The following is a 22,782-nucleotide window of genomic DNA, read 5'->3' on the forward strand; positions in this document are numbered from 1 at the left end:
TGCCCTTGAGGTGGGAAGCGGCCCCTAAAAGAAGGAAGAACCACCAAGGATCAACGGAATGAGGACGCAGAACGCAATGTGAACCCCTGCGTTAGAGACACATAACGTGTGTCCATAGACACGCGGCTTGTAATTGAAAAAGTGTCATCATGTCTCTCCACTGACAAAATATTCCCGACTAGTCCCTCATTCCGATTTTCGGGAGGGGTCTGCCAAGTGGGAGTGACCATGAGAGAAAGAGTAACGTTCTAGGAGTCGGGGCGTGGAATGTCGGTAGTTTGAAAGTGACAGGAAAGCAAGAAAATCTGAGACGGAAAATGCTAAGACTCAGTCTAGATATAGCGGGTGTGAGTGAAGTGAAACGGAAAGAAGATAACGATTTCTGTTCAATGAGTATATCGCAATACCAACAGCAGCAGAAAATCTTATGACGGGAGTAGGATTGTTATGAATAGGAAGTTAGAGCAGAAAGTGAGTTACTGTGAGCAGTTCAGTGATAAGGTTGTTCTTCTTAGAATCGACAGTAAACCAACACTGGCAGCGATAGTTCAGGAATACATGCCGATGTTGCAGACAGGAGATTAAGAGTTGGAGAAAGTATATGAGGAATCGAAAAGGGCGATGAAAATCTAACACTCATTGGGGATAGGAAGGCGGTTGTGGGGGAAGAAATAGAACTAAGAGTTATGGAACAATATGGGCTTCGAACTAGAAATGAGAGTGGAGAAGACTAATTGAGTTCTGCAATAGATTTCAGATGCTAACACTGAATACTTTGCTGCAGAATCACAAGAGGAAAAGGTATACTTGGGAAAGGTCGGGAGATACGGGAAGATTCTAGTTATATTACAACATGATCAGGCAGTGACTCTGAAATCAGATATGGCGTACCCAACTTCAGATATAGACTCAGATCACAATTTAGCAGTGACGAAGAGTAGGATGAAGTTTAAGAGACAGGAAAAAAAAGTTCGAAAGAACTGGGATACGAAAGTACAATGTAATGAAGAGATATTCTTAAACTTCTCTGAGGATATAGATACCGCAATAATGAATAGCTCAACAGGCAGCTAAGCTAAAGAGGAATGGACATATCCTGAAAGGACAATCGCCGAAGTTGGAAAGCAAAACATAGTTACAAGGAATGTAACTGCGAAGAAACCATGGGTAACAGAACAAATACTTCAGTTAATCGACGGAAGAAGGAAGTAAAAAAGTGTTCAGGAAAGTTCAGGAATATAGAAATACAAGATAGTTAGGAAATAAACGGAAAGAGCGGGGAAGCTAAGAAGAAAAGGCTGCAGGAAAAATGTGAAGAAATCGAAATGGTTGTGCGGACTGGCCTAGCACACAATAGTCAAAACAACTGGAACGTGGGCCTTTGGGAAAGCAGGAAAAGGTGTGGACGGGGCTAATCAGTTAGCGTTGGTTGTACAGTAAACACATACACTATTTAAGGAAATAATTTTTAAAAACAATCATTTAAAGGAAATTGACTAGCACAAGCTACACTGACGGCTGAAGGCCTTATTAAAAAAGAATTCAGATTATTTGTCGGCTGAAGGCCACGAGCAATAGGAATAATTTAAAGAAAACATTATTTTTAAACAATCGACACAATCAGACCAAATAAGAAGGGAGTGATCCACTGACAGTGCTCCAAGAATCAACCTGAGAAAATTGCCTACAGCTGCGTAAGCGGTGAGACAGGCAGCCAAGAGCTATGCTCACATAAGGGGACGGCAACTCAAACTAGGGACAGCTTAAACGCCGACAAACACACTCGCAAAATCCACCTACGATGAGACAGCCAAAAGCACGATAGAATAACAGTTATCATCGTCAAATGGCAAGTATTTAATTACACAAATTGGCTCCACCAAATCCTAGTATGCAAACAGGGTTAAGACCAAACTGCATATTCAAAAACTGATTAGATGCACACGGAACCGCAAAAGACAATTCCACAAACAACTCAATCATTGCTAAAACAGTCACTATACAGCAACATTAACGCTAAGAACAGAGAAACGGTGGAAAGACCAGATACACGTCGTCCACTGAGACGACCGACCGAACGACCAACCATCGGTGGTTGCCAGTCAAGCCAGGCAAGGGAAACGTCGGAGAATAAAATCGCCAACTGACAGCTTGATGGCGTGAGGTCACTTCGGCGGACACACACACACACACACACACACACACACACACACACACAGAGAGAGAGAGAGAGAGAGAGAGAGCTGGACCTCGACGTGGTCGTGCACTCTCGCGACCACCTCCTTCCATCGGGCAGTGCACATATCGCTGCTCCGTCCCGACTGAACTCCCACGGAAATACTCGAGGTCGCTCCAGAGATAGTACCATAGTACCCGCTATCGATAAACGCCGCTGCTGCCACTCTCGGACAGACAAAGTGAGCAAACGTAGTGGCGCCAGTGAACGGACGAAGAAAACGAGAGGTCACAATCCGAATACACGACGCCAACCTGCCAACGGCACAAACACGAGCCAAAGCACGGCTCAACGACCTTCGATGAGGTTGAGAGCAAGGGTGGTATCAATAAGAGTGTAAGGGGAATTCCACAGTTAAATGCAGCGGAAGGAGTGGAAAGGTGGACAGACTACAAATATGGCCTGTATGAGGGGGAGAACTTGTCCGATGACGTCATAGAAGAGATAGAGCATGCAGTATTAGAATCGGAACTTAAAACAGCTTTGCACGACTTCAGATCAAATAAGGCAGAAGGGATAGATAACACACCATCGAAACTTGTAAAATCATTGGGGAAGTGGCAACAAAACGACTTTTCACGTTGGTGTGTTGAATGTACGAGTCTAGCGACATACCATCTGACTTTCGAAAAAACATCATCCACACAATTCCGAAGACGGCAAGAGCTGACAAGTGCGAGAATTATCGCACAATCAGCTTAACAGCTCATGCATCCAAGTTGCTGACAAGAATAACATACGGGAGAATGGAAAAGAAAATTAAGGATGTATTAGATGACCAGTTTGGCTTCAGAAAAGGTAAAGGCACCAGAGGGACGTTCTGAGTTTGCGCTTGATAATAGAAGCAAGACTAAAAAAAATCAATACACATACAAGGCATTTTTCAAGCTGGAAAAACATTAGGCAGTGTAAAATTGTGCAAGATGTTCGAAATTAGCATAAAAATAGGGGTAAGCTATAGGTAAAGATGGGCAATATACTATACGTACAACAACGAAGAGGGAACCGTAAGACTACAAGACCAAGAAGGAAATGCTCGGATTAAAAAGGGTGTAAGACAGGGACGTACTCTTTCGCCCTCTGTTCAGTCTATTCATCGAAGAAGCAATGACGGAAATAAAGGAGGGGCTCAAGACTGGAATTGAAAGTTAGGGTGAAAGGATATCAATGATAAGATTCGCTGATGACATTGCTATCCTAAGTGAAAGTAAAGAAGGATTACATGATCTGCTGAATTGAACAGAATATGGATTGAGAGTAAATCGAAGAAAGACGGAAGTAAAGGCAAGTAGCGGAAATGGGAACAACGAGAAACTTAACATCAGGCTTAGTGATCACGAAGTAGACATAGGCAGCAAAACATCCCATGATCGATGGAACCAAGAGGATACAAAAAGCAGTCTAGCACTGGCAAAAAGGGCATTCTTGGCCAAGAGAAGAATAACATTATCAAACGTAGACCTTAATTTGGGAAAGTTTGGAGCACAGCATTACATTGCAGTCACACATGGACTGTGGGAAAAATGGAACAGAAGAGAATCGAAGTATTTGGGATGTGCTGTTACAGAATAATATTGAAAATTAGGTGGACTGATAAGGTCAGGAATGAGGAGGAGGGATATCTGGAATACACTGACAAAAGATGGGACAGAATGATTGGATACCTTTTAAGACGTCAAGGAATAACTTTGATGTTACGAGGAAGTTGTAGACGGTAAAAACTGTAGAAGAAGACAGAGATTGGAATACACGCACAAATTACTGTGAACATAGGTTGCAGTTCATTTCAGATGGTTGTCCTTTGAAAGTCCTCAAAGCTTTTTATATGAAAAGGTTAAATCAATTCAGACTCACGTGTACATAATATCAGTTTCATACCTCTTACAGTTCCTTCCAGCGTATTACTTTTCTGCTAGTAACATTTATTTCCCCGCTAACGCTGTCTTTTACTTATGCACGCAGCCATCGAACGTGTCCTGGACGAGCAGACGCTCAAGATGGAAATAATCGTGAACAACAAGTCGCTGGACGGAGGGCTGAACGTTGTGCAGCTGGAGACGGCTGTGGGGGCCGCCATGAAGTGCTTTGATGGTGGTCTGGGTGAGTACAGAGCGCATTTCGTAGCAGGATCTCGCGACCACTAATCTTTACTCAGGAACTATTGCACTGTGTCTTGTTACGACTTCGTAAACTCCCTTCTGTCAGGTGGGCGACGCTTGCAGCAGAATACAGAACTCCAGTTACACATTTCGCGCACAGGTGAAAGACAGACAGTCTGTTTACTCGCTTATTGAGCCAGAAGCGAAAAGCCGATTTACACTTTCACTGACATAAACTGGCGTTTTGCTGAAGCACATAGTGTGCAGTGTCCCTCAGGGTTCTGTACTTTCACTTCCTCTTCCCTTAATACGCCCATACCTGCATACCGGTGAATTACGACTAAGTATGCCATATACATTTGAACTGTGAATTTACTTTCAAAACCTTTTGTTAAAAATTTACTTTATTTACTAGCGATTCATCAAGAACATTACCACAATTAATCACACTATGTGAGCGTGGAAGTAGTTGCCAGTGGGTAACTGGTGAAAACAAATAAAATTTCTTTCAACAAATGGAAATTTTATGCCTAAAAATCCTTTTTTTTAAAATGTTTAAAAATTATAATCAGAAAGCACCCTCTCAACATCAAGTTACAATTTATTCAGAGGCAGAAATAACAAATTTTGACAGTATGAGCTTTTGGGGCTGAGAACCTTGCCACTCCCTTTTGACACCTCTGAAAGACTACACTGGTGGAAATCTGCAACACACCACATTATCTTAAACTAAAATTTTTAACAACTCACACAAGCACATAAACTATGCACCTCGTAGGAGGGATGTAAATGGTACAAAACACTAACATTAAAAAAATTAACTTGCCACCGAAGGTGCAATTTGTTTTTAAAAGAAAAACTCTTACGGTGGAAGGGTGGCAACTTTATATACTAAAATGACCATTTAAATTAAAAAAACCATGAAACGCAGTCTTCCATAAAATATACAAACATGCTCTACATTACACATGTACCGCCTCTCAATATGATAGGCAACATAAAAGCATATTTCAGGAATTCGGCCTTTACACTTCAAGCAATAAATTCGTTAACACCGAATCCGACAAACATGACAGAGGCAGCTACTAACGTATGACACACCGACAGACAGACAGACAGACAGACAGACACTAACTGCCTAACAAATGCGGACGGGAGACAGACGGGTAAGCTGGGGACGAGAGACTGATCAAGGAAACAAGTAGAATTTAACAAGTAAATGAAACAACATATCACGAATCACTTAACTTCTAATAACTGCGATGTCTGGCGAAGACCTGGCGCAGCACCCCCAATGCTCTCCCGAGCCGTCCGCTCCCAGCAGCTTCAACGGTCACAGGAAGGCGCGCCGATCTCCCGTCTCACGGCGTCGCATCTCGCACCGGCTAGCCCTATGTAGTGGGTTGACTCCTGTTGCTCTCGTGTTGGCCGGGAAGCCACTACGCCCCGCTATACGGCGCGGTCCACTGGACTCACGTGGGGACCTCACGTGGGCCGACGCTCAAGACGGACCAGTCATCTCGTGTCCCAGTGCGCGGCCGACCAACCGATCGGTCCAACCGCCAATGCCCATTGCCTGAACAAACTCAAGCAAACTGGCGGCCTAACACATACTAGCACTCCGGACGACAGACAAACACTGACTGCCCCACACTGACCCGGATGACCAACTGACCAGACTCACTCAGACTGCACTGACTCAGACTGACCCCCTGACGGGCTCATAGCGCCCCTTAAATGCACGTGAACAGGCAGCCCTTCCCCTTTCCCACCAGAGGGAGACACCAAAGCTGCGATTGCCACAGCGGCGCCACCGCCAGAATCGGAGGGCGACTGCTTCACACTACGCGCTGCGGCGCGCTGTTCAAAACAGCAATTTTTACCACGGCTCAACATTCAAGATGTTTGTTGACTTATTTTACCAGAGTAATCGATGCAAATTCTGAATATAATAAAGAAAATATTATTGCGATTTCCCGTCCGAAGCCTGGTTTGATGCTGCACTTCATGCTAGTCTATACTCTGCAGGCCTCTTCATCGTTGCACAACTCCTGCAACCTACATCCATTGACTTGCAGGAAACAGAAACCAACAGCCGTAAATTTGTGCAATAATCTACTTATGCGTAATAAAAGTATTCCATTAATTTACGGCCGTTGGGTACCTGTTTTCTGCAAGTCGTCTACCAGCCGCAGCCCCATTCGTCCATTCACAGAAGATGTAATTACAGAAATTGCATCCACTGAAACTGTTTATCGCAGTCAGATCTTAGCCTCTCTCTACAATATTTAACCTCCACACTTCTCTCCATCATCAAATTAATTAGTCTGTGATGTCTTAAGATGTGTCCTATGAACTGAACCCTTCTTTTTGTCAACTTGCACCACAAATTTCTTTTCCTTTAGATTCGATTTAGCACCTACTCATTAGTTATTCGACCAACCCATCTAATTTTTTTCAACATCCTTCTGCTGCACCGCATTTCAAAAGCTCTTTTTGCCTGTACCGTTTATCGTCCTTGTCTCAGATCCGTGCGAGGCTGCACTCGAGACAAATACTTTTAGAGAAGTCTTCCTAAAACTTTAATCTATTTTAGATGTTAAAATATTCCTATTTCTTAGAACATGTGTTATTGCTGTTGTAAGTATGAATTTTATCGTCCTTAATTCTTCTCTAATGAGATATTCGGATTTGGTCCTGAAATAGTAAATCCCAACTTCTGGTTACTGTGTGTCATTTTCCTACCTAATTTCCTCATCTTTTCCTGATTTAATCTGGCCCACATTTACGTAAACGATGTCTGACTGAGATCATTGAAGTTTCAGAGTGGCAAGACCTTAAGTAAAGTATAACGGAATAAAAGCTAGGCTTAAGCACACTTAACCAAGACAAACCTGAAACTAGAATTCTCACTGTAGACCACACATGTCTGTATATGAAGATAAATTGTCTGTCATAGATACAATCTGTGGAATGCAAATGGTTTTCCCTTCTGTGTCCTGCGCTATCTAATAATCTGAAAAACCGCGAGCTTGTGTGGTAGCATAAATTATTTCGATTACTCCATCACCACTGATTCGGGTCTCGAACTTCCACAGCGATCTGTATGGAGGAAATTCTTACCTAATATATTTGTAATCACTATTTAAGGCAGGCCCTTCTCCACAGCTTTCAATACAAATAAAATGAATGGGGTATCTTTCGAGAACATTGTCCTTGTGTGAACATTTGTGGAGGTGTGGAGCACGCCGAAATATTCATTAAACAAAGACCAGGGAGGAAGATTCTTAATTCCTAAGATCCCAACTACATTAAAACGTAATATACAGTAAGGCAATGAAAAGCGACACACCACGAAGGAATTATCTGAATGGGAAGGAAAGTGATGGATGTGACGTACATGTACAGACAAACAAAGATTACAATTTCAGAAAAAAATGGTTTTATTACTCAAGAAAAGAAGCTTCACAAATTGACCAGGTTCATAATGCGTTGGTCCACTTCTAGCCCTCATGTAAGCAGTTGCTCGGTTCGTCATTGATTGACACAGTCGTTGGATGACCTCCTAGGGAACATCGTGCCAGACTCCGTCCAACTGGTGAGTTGTGTCGTCGGGATCGCAAGCTGGTTGGAGCGCCCTGCCCACAATGCTCCAAACGTTCTCAACTGGGGACCTTGCTGGCTAATGGAGGGTTTGGCCAGCACGAAGACAAGAGTTGGAAAATCTCGCCGTGTGCGAGAAATGCCGCCCCAGACCGTCACATCTCGTTGTCTTCGCTGGGCATCCGGGTCCACTTCAAAGCAGGCCTGCTCACTAAAGCCAGTCGTAATCCAGTCAATGAGATTCCAGGTCGAAGACGTGTCTGGAGACGCTCCAGATAGCGGTGGAATACCAGCTTGATTGTCGCCGGCCGTACGACCTGACAACCAGGAGTGACCAGTAGAAATAAGGAACACAAAGAGTCTCATTTTTTATAAAGTATATTAATCATGCGACCAGTTTCGACACTTCATTACTATCGTCTTCAGACTCGTATGCAAACTTGGTGATATCCAGCCCTCGGCGGATTAGGACAAGTACCACCTGTATTCACGATTTACACAATGTGTGTGCACTCTAGCCGTCTAACAGCAACTGTCAGGCAGTAGCACGGTAGAGAACTCACGTTGATGTCTCAGCCACCAAATTCGCCTGATACGGACCCCGTGGCACACATATTGGGCGCCGTCTGCTCACTCAGAAACAACTGACTCGTAATTTAGCTATGTGCAGACCACTGGTGCACATACCTCCGACAATTTAGCAGAGACTTGTCGAATTCGCTGCTTTATTGCGATCCAAAGGTAGACCATCACGCTATGTTTTCGTTGATATGTAGCCTTTTTATAAGCAAGTCGTGAAGGTTATATATCATTTTGAAAAAAATGAACACTTTATCAGTAAACCGCGCCATTTTGTTTTGGTTCCTATGGGAGCATCCCACATTTCATACCCATTCTCGATTCAAACACGTAATCCGTAAAGAAAGCCAAGGTTTTGATGGGTGAACACTGAACAAACACCGGTAAAGGTAACCAGGAAGTCAATGTCCAAAGCAGGGTTAGTATTCAAATACACTACTGGCCATTGAAATTGCTACACCACGAAGATGACGTGCTACAGAAGCGAAATTTAACCGACAGGAAGAAGATGCTGTGATATGCAAATGATTAGCTTTTCAGAGCATTCACACAAGTTTGGCGCCGGTGGCGGCACCTACAACGTGCTGACATGAAGAAAGTTTCCAACCGATTTCTCATACACAAACAGCAGTTGACCGGCGTTGCCTGGTGAAACGTTGTTGTGATGCCTCGTGTAAGGAGGAGAAATGCGTACCATCATGTTTCCGACTTTGATATAGATCGGATTGTAGCCTATCGCCATTGCGGTTTACCTTAACGCGACATTGCTGCTCGCATTGGTCGAGATCCAATGACTGTTAGCAGAATATGGAATCGCAGGGTTCAGGAGGGTCATACGGAACGCAGTGTCGGATCCCAACGGTCTCGTATCACTAGCAGTCGAGATGACAGGCATCTTATCCGCATGGCTGTAACGGATCGTGCAGCCACGTCTCGATCCCTGAGTCAACAGATGGGGAAGTTGCAAGACAACAACCATCTGCACGAACAGTTCGACGACATTTGCAACAGCATGGACTATCAGCTCGGAGACCATGGCTGCGGTTACCCTTGACGCTGCATCACAGACAGGAGCGCCTGCGATGGTGTACGCACATTGGAAGTGTGTATTCGTCACCGCCATACTGGTGTATAACCCGGCGTGATGGTATGGGGTGCCATTGGCTATACGTCTCGGTCACCTCTTGTTCGCATTGACGGCACTTTGAACAGTGGACGTTACATTTCAGATGTGTTACGACCCGTGGCTCTACCCTTCATTCGAACCCTACGAAACCCTACATTTCAGCAGGATAATGCACGACCGCATGTTGCAGCTCCTGTACGGGCCTTTCTGGATACAGAAAATGTTCGACTGGTGCGCTGGCCAGCACATTCTCCAGATCTCTCACCAATTGAAAATGTCTGGTCAATGGTGGCCGAGCAACTGGCTCGTCACAATACACCAGTCACTACTCTTGATGAACTGTGGTATCGTGTTGAAGCTGCGTGGGCAGCTGTACCTGTACACGCCATCCAAGCTCTGTTTGACTCAATGGCCAGGCGTATCAAGGCCGTTATTACGGCCAGAGGTGGTTGTTCTGGGTACTGATTTCTTAGGATCTATGCTATCAAACTGCATGAAAATGTAATCACATGTGAGTTCTAGTGTAATATATTTGTCCAATGAATACCCGTTTATCATCGGCATTTCTTCTTGGTGTAGTAATTTTAATGGCCAGTATCGTAGAAACTAGACGTAATTTGTACGAGAGGAGTTCAATAAGTAAGGCAAGACGTTCTTTTCTCTGCCAGTTTCTGTTGAGCAACGCGGGATTTGGTGTGGCAGATCGTCGAATGTTCCTACTCCAGCCTCCTTGGAGGTGCGTTTCAAGCAGAGAGCTGTCATTGCTTTTGGCGGAAAACCAGAGCATCGCAGATGTTCATAGACACTTTCAGAATGTCTACGGAACCATGCGAGTGAACAAAAGCACAGCGAGTCGTTGGCGAGGCACGTGTCATCATCGCAACAGGTCACGCAAACAATTCCAATCTCCCACTTGCCGGCTGGTAACACACAGCTGTGGCTCCTACAGTGTTGGAACGTGTGGACAGTCGCATTCGACATGATCGACGGATGGAAATCAGATACCTCGCTGCTCAACAGGACGTCTCTGTTGGTTGTGCTTATACACTCGTCCCCCAATTGGGGTGAAATGAGCTGATCGCACGGCATTAATAGCCAGGAGACCCCATCTGGAAAAGTTCGGCCGCTGAGCTGCAAGTCCTTGCGTTCGATACCACACTGGGCGACTTGCGAGTCGATGATAAGGAAATGATGAACGGCCTACACAACACCTAGTTCCCGAGCAGGCAAAATCTCCGACACACTCGGGAATCGAACCCGGGTCAGCTGCACGGCAGCCAGATGCGCCGAGCACTCAGCTAAAGAGGCAGGCAGCAGCTGCGAGGCTCAGAGGTGTGTGCCCGCTGGTTTCCTCGCTGCCTAACACGAGACCGTAAACAACAACTGTGGACCACCTGTGCAGAACTGCGTGTGCGTTATGTGTCTGATCGGGACAATGTTTTGCCGAACGTCGTCAGAGGAAATGAAACACGGGTTCATAACTTCGAACCGGAAACGAAAGGACAATCCACGGAGCGGCGCCACACCATCTCCCCTTCAAGGCCACAGCCTCAGCCGGTAAAGTCACAGTGGCGGTCTCCTAGAACTCTGGAGGGGTCATTGTCCTTGACGTCCTCCCATATGATGCAACAATCACTTCCGAAGGGTGTTTTCCTGCCCTCACAAAATTGAAGAAATGAGTTCTGCGTGTTTTTAGACAGAGAAATACAAACGAGCTTTTCCTTCTCCACGATAATGCAAGGCCATACAAAAGTCTGTACACCTGACAAGTGCTTCCTTATCCAGGCCAAAAGGCCGGACCTCGCACCTTCCGAGTTTCATCTGTCTGACCCGATAAACGACGCACTCCACAGGAAACAGTACGTGGGTGACAGGAGGTTATTGCTGCAGCGAGACATTGGCTCCGATATTCACCAGTAGAGTGGTAGCGTAAGGGCATCGCAGTCAAAGGTGATTGTGTTGAAGACTAGGGTTTTGTAGCTAAAAGGGTGGGGAATAATTGGTGTGTTAGAATCCTGAGTAAAACCAACCTGCTTTCAGAAAAAAAATGTTGCATTACCTATTGAACGCCGCTCACAGTAACTCATTCGCCGTACTACACAAGAGTCACTCACAGCCGCTTGTGTAACCCTGGTGCTGTGAGCAGCCGGACCCATATGACACGCCTCTCACACGTCTGATGGCGCTTGTCTGTCACATGCTGCAGCGCCTCCAAGCTGCTGTCAATATTGGCCACCGGCGGAGGTAATCAAACTCTGGTATTGTGCTATTTCAGTGTGTAGCACAACTGCAGAAACATCCCCGCAAACAAACAAACCAAAGAATTACCCAACTTCATTTTGTCTGAGTGATGATTAAAACTTTATGACTATCCCTCTTATACACTTGTGTCCAAAATTAAAGAAACAAAAGGAAAATTTGCATGGTTGCCTTTATTTTGCGACAAAACAGTATAAACAGGTGATAGTAAAGTAGAAACACTGTACAGAATACGGAACGCAAGCAACTGCCAGATGCATAACGGTAGATAAAAATGTCCTTCGTTTCTTCCAACTTGACGGATTTGTACACATATTTCGACAACTGGTTAGTGTGCTCAGTATGGGTGCGAGCGCCTCTAGCAGCAACACGGGCCTCACGGCGACGGGGCCTGCTGTGAATGACCTCGCCAGTCTCGTGTTGAGGCACTGGCGCCCATTCTTCCACCAGCGCTGCTCCCAAGCCTTGGAAACTGGTCACGTGGATGCTGACGTGGTGCAACCCGTGCCCCTAGTGCATCCCAGACATGCTCTATGGCATTCAAATCGGGACAGCGAGCAGGCCACGTCGTGCGTGCAGTATCTTCCGTTTCCAAGACAACATGAACCACCTGTGCTCTATGAGATCGAGCATTACCGTCAATCAATACGACGTCTAGGCACGCAGCACGTGGCAACAACCGCAGATCAGGTCCCAACCTCTCGTAACGATACCTAACAGCAGCTGAACCTTGTCGATTCACCTGTACAGTTTCATGAAGAGGGCTTCGATTGGTCAGTATAATCCCTGCCCGTACCATCAGGGATCCTCCTCGACCTCTGTCTCTTTCCACAGTTTCTGGGCTCACAAATCGTGTTCTACGTTCCCTGCAGATGCGACTCCATCGACAATCAGACTAAATGGGGACTCATCTGTGAAAGCGACATTGGTCCACTGTTCGACCGTCGAGGTGGGTTTTTGATGACTCCACTTTAGATGTGCCCTTCCGTGACGATGCCACTCAGGTAGACATACGGCACATCTCCAACAGTTATTGTAGGAACCCTTCAGAACCCTTCTGCACACCGTCTGCCTCGATATAACACGTGCAGTACATGTCGCGAGCTCACATGCCACATGCCGTGGCGGTACTGTCTTGTCATTATACCCAAACAACGATCCTCTCTTTTGAAGTCACACGTGGTCGGCCCTGCCTTGGTCTCCAGGATACGGTTTCGGTCTCTATAAGCTGTCGCCACATCCGAGAAACAACAGAACGATTCACATTAAGCCATCGGGCCTCGTCAGTTTGCGCCTGCCCTGCTTCCTTTCTTTCTATGGCTCTGCACCACAGAGAGTCTGTTAGGAATCTTCTCTGGGCCGTACTGCACCGCCTGTGACAGTGTAGACAACTATTATCGATGTGGGGCTGCCTGGCAAACACTACCCTGTTTGACAGGTGCCCGACGTCATCGTTAGCACGGTTGCCCATTGACCGGAGTCCATCTTCCGCGCAGAATACGATCCTACGGATATCTATTGACAGTTTGTATGACTATATCGTCGAGTAGACACAGGACGGGGAAATAGCTTTAATTTTGTACACCAGTGTATTTAGGATGCTGTCTCGGTACTGGCCGGCCGCGGTGGCCGTGCGGTTCTAGGCGCTGCAGTCCGGAACCGCGCTGCTGTTACGGTCGCAGGTTCGAATCCTGCCTCGGGCATTGATGGGTGTGATGTGCTTAGGTTATTTAGGTTTAAGTAGTTCTAAGTTCTAGGGGACTGATGACCTAAGACGTTAAGTCCCATAGTGCTCAGAGCCATTTTTTTTTTGCCTCGATACTGTTACGAGGGCAGTTCAATAAGTAATGCAACACATTTTTTTTCTGAAACAGGGGTTGTTTTATTCAGCATTGAAATACTCCAGGTTATTCCCCAATCTTTTAGCTACACAACACTATTTTTCAACGTAATCTCCATTCAATGCTACGGCCTTACGCCACCTTGAAATGAGGGCCTGTATGCCTACACGGTACCATTCCACTGATCGATGTCGGAGCCAACGTCGTACTGCATCAATAACTTCTTCATCATCCGCGTAATGCCTCCCACGGATTGCGTCCTTCATTGGGCCAAACATACGGAAATCCGACGGTGCGAGATCGGGGCTGTAGGGTGCATGAGGCAGAACAGTCCACTGAAGTTTTGTGAGCTCCTCTCGGGTGCGAAGACTTGTGTGAGGTCTTGCATTGTCATGAAGAAGGAGAAGTTGGTTCAGATTTTTGTGCCTACGAACACGCTGAAGTCGTTTCTTCAATTTCTGAAGAGTAGCACAATACACTTCACAGTTGATCGTTTGACCATGGGGAAGGACATCGAACAGAATAACCCCTTCAGCGTCCCAGAAGACTGTAACCATGACTTTACCGGCTGAGGGTATGGCTTTAAACTTTTTCTTGGTAGGAGAGTGGGTGTGGCGACACTCCATTGATTGCCGTTTTGTTTCAGGTTCGAAATGATGAACCCATGTTTCATCGCCTGTAACAATCTTTGACAAGAAATTGTCACCCTCAGCCACATGACGAGCAAGCAATTCCGCACAGATCGTTCTCCTTTGCTCTTTATGGTGTTCGGTTAGACGAGGGACCCAGCGGGAACAAACCTTTGAATATCCCAACTGGTGAACAATTGTGAACAGCACTACCAACAGAGATGTCAAGTTGAGCACTGAGTTGTTTGATGGTGATCCGTCGATCATCTCGAACGAGTGTGTTCGCACGCTCCGCCATTGCAGAAGTCACAGCTGTGCACGGCCGGCCCGCACGCGGGAGATCAGACAGTCTTGCTTGACCTTGCGGCGATGATGACACACGCTTTGCCCAACGACTCACCGTGCTTTTGTCCACTGCCAGATCACCGTAGACATTCTGCAAGCGCCTATGAATATCTGAGATGCCCTGGTTTTCCGCCAAAAGAAACTCGATCACTGCCCGTTGTTTGCAACGCACATCCGTTACAGACGCCATTTTAACAGCTCCGTACAGCGCTGCCACCTGTCGGAAGTCAATGAAACTATACGAGACGAAGCGGGAATGTTTGAAAATATTCCACAAGTAATTTCCGGTTTTCTCAACCAAAATTGGCCGAGAAAGAAAATGTGTTGCATTACTTATTGAACTGCCCTCGAATTTTGATAACTGTTTGTGACGTCCCGGTGTGCACCTCCCTCGCACGCAGCTGGTGACTGTCGTTGTGGTGCACGTTGCAGGCATCAACGTCCCTCGGAGCCGGTTCCTGCCGGTGAAGAAGACGTCCGACCTGCTGCTGGTGATGAGCAACCTGTACTCGCTGAGCAGCGGCTCGCTGGTGATGAGCCTGCAGCGCATGTTTCCCACCACGCCGCTCATCAAGCTGGGCGACAAGCACTTCGGAAAGGTACGTGCGGCGTTCAGCCGGCGGTGCAGCCTCTCCCTAACCTTACGGAGATTTCCTTCGTGGGGGGTGACCTTATAAAACCTGGTTTATGCCAGAGCCGACACAAGGAAACAAGCAAAACGAACAAAACTTCTCTTTGATACAAAAGGTAGGCGAGTGCCTCGGTCGTGTTAGCTTTCCATTCACAATTGCTCGCTTGTGTTCCTCTGGTTGTCAGTCTCTTAGCGAAGCATCAAAGGATCTTTGTGTTCTCTCTGCTTCGGCGCAAGCAGTACAGACAGCTTTCATGTGCTGCCTTGTCTACTTACATGGTCTGGAGAGCAGGTAATGTAGTGTATAACAACACACAGCGTGATTCAGCTGGCCCTATCGCTGGGTTTTATGCAACCTACTACGCCTTCAAATACCATCTGCGAGATTTTCATATTATCTCGCTCACTACACGCAAACTATTCGTCCTACAGAAAAAAATGAACAGGACTTTTACAGGAAATTTAATGAAGTTAAATTTTGTATTGGGATGCGTTTTCGCTGGAGGCTATAGTTTTCGAATAATTCGAGAGAAATGTAGAAAAAAAGACAATCAAACGCTTCTTGAATAATTCGAAAACTGTGTTCTCTGGTGAAAACCTCTCCCAGTATAAAATTTAATTACATTAAATTAATGTAGAATTAATAGTTTGCACGTAACGAACGAGACAATATTTGAAGGCATTGTGGGCTGCCCACAACCCAGCAATAGGGGCAGCTGAATCACATTGTATACTGCCCAAAGAAATTAAAGGGCCGCTTCATGAAACACCTTCATTTCCTTCCACTGCGACGCATATGTTAAAAATTTAGCTCGAAAATGCCGACAAACTTCCTCTGTAAAGGTGCAGAAGCGTGGCGCGCTGAGACGTAATACTCGGGGTCAGCGACGCTTCGTAGAGCAAGGTACTGACATGTATTTTTGTACTTTCAACATTGCAGCACAGTCAAAAATCGTGATAATCTAATATACATGAAACTATCAGCCTCGATTGCGGTAATGAAACCAACCTTCGCCTAGGTTTCAGCCCAAATAATTGAGCCTTCTTTAGAACATATACCTGAATCTCTAATTGCCCACTTAGTTTCACGTGAGCTCCCGAGTCCCACCGCACGGCGTCCATGGAGACGAGGCGCACACCAGAGCTTAGGTCTTGGTGTAGACTTAGTACTTATGTCACTACGCCTGTTCAGGCTGTTTTAGTTTTATTTCTAGACCATGCCCTCTTAGACAAATCATAAATTCAGGTATATCTTCTAAAGAAGGCTCAATTATTTGGACTGAAACCTAGGTGACTGTTGGTTCCATTACCGCAAAAAAATGGTTCAAATGGCTCTGAGCACTATGGGACTCAACTGCTGTGGTCATAAGTCCCCTAGAACTTAGGAGAACTTAAACCTAACTAACCTAAGGACATCACACACATCCATGCCCGAGGCAGGATTCGAACCTGCGACCGTAGTGGTCGTGCGGTTCCAGACTGTAGCGCCTTTAACCGCTCGGCCACTCCGGCCGGCCCATTACCGCAATCGAGGCTGATAGTTTCTTATATATTGACACGTTCACAAAAAGGCCAGAGGTCAGAAGTTCACGCGAGGTGTAAGGTGGTCTAATGGTGTCACATTAGCACCAAATTTCCCCAAAATTATGTCCAGTGGCACCGTGCAAGCGTCACAGCATTCCTTGGAGCATGTGCGACGGAGTTCAGAACCGGGACCCCCTACGTCGAAATCAGGTGACTTTCTTATGGGTGGCGGAGGAAAGCATATCGGGCACACTGCTCTTTACAACCGACACAAAAAGATCTCAAGAGGTGTCTAAAAGCGCATGAATGCAGTCATCCCTTTCCTTTGGGCATTCACACATTTTGCGACCGAATACGACAGTTCGCAGTGCGATGTTCTTGACAACTTTTGACATTGCTGACACCTCCCAGACGATTCAACCCTCTCGAAGGACACCATGGAGCTGCAAGCGCAATGAACGTGATTGGGGTTAGATACCTCTTTAGAGTGTAGAGTGACTCCAAGTTTTGCTCTAGTGTACAGGGTGAAACCTCTAGAAACCAGTCAGAACCATTCGACCAAATGTGAACGCAATCCGCATATTCATGCTTTTTATCGTTGCTTTTTCGCGCCCTCCAGTGGCGTATGCAAGGAGAGGAGGGAGAAAGGGTTGGGGCTACGCCATTGACACGTTCAGCTGGTAAAACACTTAACCACGTGAATAAACCGGCAGACGGCCCCTCTAAATCCCCCTCTCACACTCAGTGCCACCCACGCAGCTATGTGGGGCACTTCTGAAATGTGTCTGTGCAGACACAGTCGTCCACCGATCTCTACGTGTCGGCGGAATAGCCAACCTTTCGACAGCCCTCCGAGTCTCAGGCGCTACTGCAAACTGTTATGCGTAATTCGATTAGTTTGTGTCAACAGGATTTCGCTCCTTTGAAAATGGCGTACTGTTAAAAAGCGTGAAGATGAAATAAATTAAATAATTACTTGTGGTCAAGTGCAGAGTTTTAATATAGGTTCATCTTCTGTCTTCTAAACTTCGTAGTAGTTCTCCTGCATACTCTGCGGAATGAGCATTTTTTGAAGAAAGTATATTGTGGAGACATAGTTTAGCCACAGCCTGGCGAATTTTTTTCTACGGTATATTTTCACTCGTCAGTGGCGTGTGCACGGATTTGTAACTTCCTGGCAGATCAGATATGTGTGCATATGTGAACTTAAACCTGGGACCTTTGTCTTTTATGCGACAACGCTGTGAGTGAGATATTTTAGCACAACTCGTGACTCACCTTCACAGTCTCTCTTTCGAAAGTACATCTCCTGCCTTCCAGACTTCACAGAAGTTCTGCTACATACCTTGTCGGAGTAGTACTTCCGGAAAGAAGGGCATTTGGGAGACATGACTTAGCTACAGTCTAGAGGATTGTTTACAAAATGAATTTCCACTCCGCAGCTGAGTGTTCGATTATTTGTAACTTTCTGGCACATTTAAAGATCGCTTATGAGTCCTTTCTTCTAGGAGTATTAGTCTAACAAAGTATTCAGGAGAACTTCTGTCAAGTTTGGAAGGTAGGGGAAGGGGTACTGGCAGAACTGAACTGAACCTTGGACAGCTCAGTCATTGGAGTACTTGCCTGTGATAGGCAGAGATCCCAGTCTGAGACACAGTGTTAATCTGCCAGGAAGTCTGAAAGCGGTGCACACTCCGCTGCAGTGCGAAAATAATAAGTAGAATAACGGAATATTTAGAATAATGAAATAATTAGAAATTTTGGCCATAGTTCAAGTCGCTTGGATTTCATAGACTAACTGTTTCACTAGCCACATTTCAGTGGTATATCTCATCTGACACTCCCTTCGCTGTTTCAGGTGAAAGAGTTCCTCTCAAGGTTCGCCACCATACCGGACCTCATCGAACTGGACCACTTGACAGTGTCTGGCGACGTAACGTTCGGAAGAGGCGTATCGCTCAAGGTAGAGTATGGCAGCGTTATCAGGATTCAGTTGTGACATAAGTACCTGTTACATACACCAAGAGAACTGAAACGTAGCTTCAGAACATAACCAAAAATTGAAAGGGGACGGTTACCATATTTAGAGCTCACGTACGACAATGCTGAGCCTCCTGAAAGGAAAGGAGAGAAGTCGTGGGTGGACTGTATCGCCGCGGAGCAACTGCACTAGTATCCGTGCGCCAACATTCCGTGACTGACGTACGTATTCTGGATCGCACCTGCCTCGTGTCTTGGATGATGTCACACCGCCAGGACCTGCTGGCGACTACAAAAGTACACCGACGGTAGTGCACAGTGGTGCCTGCGTTACACAAGCAAGGGGGGGACTGAGTCAGTGACTAAATCTCGGAAGGTCGAGGATGCTCGTGGATATGATGGGGTGTCTAGTAGGGTACTAAAGCAACGCGCCGCATACGTTAGCTCTGTACTTAGCCACACTTGTAATTTTTCCTTTAGGAATGCTCATTTACCTAGCCTATTAAGTTACTCATTAGTCAAACCCCTATACAAAAAAGAAGAAAAGGGGTGTGTAGACGATTTTAGACGTAATTCTATGCTATTGGTTCTTCACAAAATTATTGAAAAGGCTGTATACAAAAGATTGAAATTCTGTGAAACATTCTCGAGCGCAACAGAAGATTATTTAGGTCGGCAACCGGGTTCGCTGTATACTTTAGACCGCCCTCCGGCCGTGAGCCCCGTGTCCCAGCTGTTACGTGTGTCGCTCCGCACACCGCCGCCTGCTGGAAGTACGGCCACAAGATGGTCTAAATTATACATCGAAGTCGGCTGCCAACCAAAATAAACCTCTGTTGCGATCGAGAATGTTTCATTGGATTTTAACGTTTTATACCGATTGCTGTTGACGCTTCATTAATAGAGTGCTTTCTAAAATTTTATATCTATAGCCATAAGGGTAACTGATCACTTTAGTTCGCACAGTTTGCTGTCAAATGTAAAGCTTGTTTTAGACGTGCTTCAACAACTGAAAACGCTAATCAGAAAATATTACAGCAAAAGTTGGACCATTGTCGAATAAGAGATGCAGCTCACAACTGATTCCTCTCATACTTTAAGAACAGACAGTAAAACATCATTCTGCACAGTAAAGAGAAAGAGTAGGAGGAGGCGACCGTTTGGAGCGGAGTTAACAGGGGAAGAAGGGGGGGGGGGGGTGAAGGATGCCTCAGTAGTCAGCTCATGGCATTAGCTTGGTAGTGAAGGATACTACGTGGGACATGGCTAATGTATCAAATACTGCAGTCCAAGACATAACTTCGTGGCTTGAAGAAAGTAAATTCATGCAGAATCACAATAAGACTCAGTTTTTACAGTTTCTGAGACATAATTCATCTAAAACTGAGATTTCGATTACACAGAATTGGCGTATGATTAGCGAGTCTGAACATACCAACTCTCCCAGGTGGTGGCTGCCATGGAAAGCCCACGTTCAGGATCTTGCTCAAAAACTGTATGCTGCTATATTTACCACTGTAACAGTCATTTTAGTAAGTCACTAGTCGAACAACAAAATCACTCTACTTTGCTACTTTCACTCGCTTATGACGCATGGCATTATACTATGGATTAATTCTTCCCCCAAACAAAATGTATTTTCGGCCACGAAAGGGGCAGTGCGAGTAATATATGCTGTACGTTTGCGAATCTCCTTTCGATCCGCTTTCTTGACTGTGATAATTCGAACGCTGACCTCTCTTTATATAATTATCTTTTTTTACAGTGAAATGAACACCGTTAGCTGCTTACAGGCGTTGACATAAGCCAACGGGGACAGATGAAATGTGTGCCCCGACCGAGACTCGAACCCGGGAGCTCCTGCTTACATGGCAGACGCTCTATCCATCTGAGCCACCGAGGACACAGAGGATAGTGTGAGTGCAGGGATTTATCTCTGGCACGCCTCCCGCGAAACCCACATTCTCAACGTATTGTCCCGCACTACATTCGTAGCGCCGCCGCCCATTATACTCATTACTCGCGGCGCGTTGCCGATTCTCGTAAGAGTTCGGGCACTGTTTGTGCATCCGCAGAGAAGAAGAAGATGGTCAAGTGGCCGGTGAGCCTTAGCTATTTATATATATACTAAGATGGTATCTGTTCTTTCTGACATGTCCGAAAGAACAGGTACCATCGGTGACCAAGCAGCTCGTTAGAATGAAATTACAATGAAGTGAACACCATTAGCTGCTTACAGGTGTTGACATACATCTGTCCTCTGTGTCCTCGGTGGCTCAGGTGGATAGAGCGTCTGCCATGTAAGCAGGAGATCCCGGGTTCTAGTCCCGGTCGGGGCACACATTTCATCTGTCCCTGTTGATGTATGTCAACGCCTGTAAGCAGCTAACGGTGTTCATTTCATTGTAATTTCATTCTAACGAGCTGCATGGTCACCGATGGTATCTGTTCTTTCGGACATCTTAGTATATATATCTTTTTTTTATTAATGGTATGGCCTTATTCCGAAGAACTAGCAACTTTGAAGCGGTTAATACCGGCAGAAATCGAATCTGTATTTGGATCACACCTCCTTGAGTCTTGCGCAGAATAACGTCCAGTATCCTGCTGCATCCAGTTCCAACAGGCTGCCACGAGAAGTATAAAATCTTAGCAATAATCCTCGCACTTTAAGTCTCTATTGAAGAACTTCTTCGTGGATCATTCCTGTTCTGTCGGGGAGTTCCTGGAAAGAAACTGACCAAATTCCTGCGCTTTATTATTGATTATGCTAATGTATGCTGAGCAGATTGTCGTCTGCATAGCAGAGGCCCTGCAGAGGGTCGGTCTGCCTGCCACTGGCTGGCGTCCTCTTCACAGCCCCCCTGTGCCCTCTCCTTTCCGACTGGCGTGCGGAGCAGGTACGGCCAATGTTCGGGAAATACTTCCCACACACAGAGGAAGAAAATATACTGTATGGACATATGTCCGGAAACGCTTTGTTTTTTTTTTTTTTTGGTTACTTTGAAAAGAACAACTGTACATTGTCGAATGAATCATTATCAGACGTGTACCAGTGCAGAAAAATCAGCTGCTGATAGTGCCTGCACACGTAGTACGTGGTTTTTATGTAGCACCCTCTACTGACGTGCTGAACGTTGCTCGTTTCATCTGATTGTCCCACGCCATCACTAGGGCTGTCCTCGAATGCTCCAAGAAGTTTCCCCATCCAGCTGAGGTGTCCTCGTACATCTACAAGTCCCCCAGTTTCGAGTAGAAGGCTTCAGCACCCCAAACTGCCCGAGGCGACCGTCAGTTTCATCACACGCCCTCCTGCCCCTCTGGTAATCGCCCGCGATACAAACACCGGCAGCCACGGTCATCGCCATCCGCCGTTTCGTTCAGCAGACGGGCGTCTGTCAGCTCCGCATTTGAGTACACTTCCGTCGCACCGAACGACGAACTGAATCCGCGATTGACGCTAAGCTGTTGGTGCTATGTGCTAGGTGCTACTAGAGCAAAGAAGTTCATCGCATGTCCGCACGTGGAATGAAAACAGATGCGTGTCAACATTACCTTCCTACAATTGAAACAACAGGCATTGGAGATGAACCTAAGAGTTACAACTTACTGTATGTTCTAACCAAACGTATCCAAGAGGGTATTTCATGTAAGAAAGCATTTGATGCAATGCTGGTACGATCTCTTTCTGTGTTTTTCCCGTGATTAATGTGATTATGAAGGCAAGTACAAAATAATCTCTAAGACGGAAATAAAGCGTTTCCCGACCGAGTTTAGTATAACACATTTTGTTATACTTCGTGAAGGTTTGACCGTGCCCTTTCGTTACACCCTGTATATTTTCTCTTTATTATTTTAACCTTAAGTCACCTCTAAGACATGGTAATTTTGATGTTAAAATTAACGTAGTTGTAATTAGTACCGTAGGCT

At 45.8% G+C, this 22,782-nt stretch overlaps 1 protein-coding gene across 1 annotated transcript in view; it reads left to right on the top strand.

The window, feature by feature from the left end:
- Positions 1-22,782, top strand: part of LOC124717217 (UTP--glucose-1-phosphate uridylyltransferase-like) — an 85,733-nt gene that overhangs the window by 57,265 nt on the left and 5,686 nt on the right. Inside the window, exons 8-10 of the mRNA XM_047244005.1 lie at positions 4,199-4,336; positions 15,150-15,316; positions 18,731-18,835. Of these exons, the coding sequence (XP_047099961.1) occupies positions 4,199-4,336; positions 15,150-15,316; positions 18,731-18,835 (410 nt within the window). The remainder of the gene's footprint in view (positions 1-4,198; positions 4,337-15,149; positions 15,317-18,730; positions 18,836-22,782) is intronic.

The sequence above is a fragment of the Schistocerca piceifrons genome, chromosome 9, assembly GCF_021461385.2.
Source record: "Schistocerca piceifrons isolate TAMUIC-IGC-003096 chromosome 9, iqSchPice1.1, whole genome shotgun sequence".
NCBI lineage: Eukaryota > Metazoa > Arthropoda > Insecta > Orthoptera > Acrididae > Schistocerca > Schistocerca piceifrons.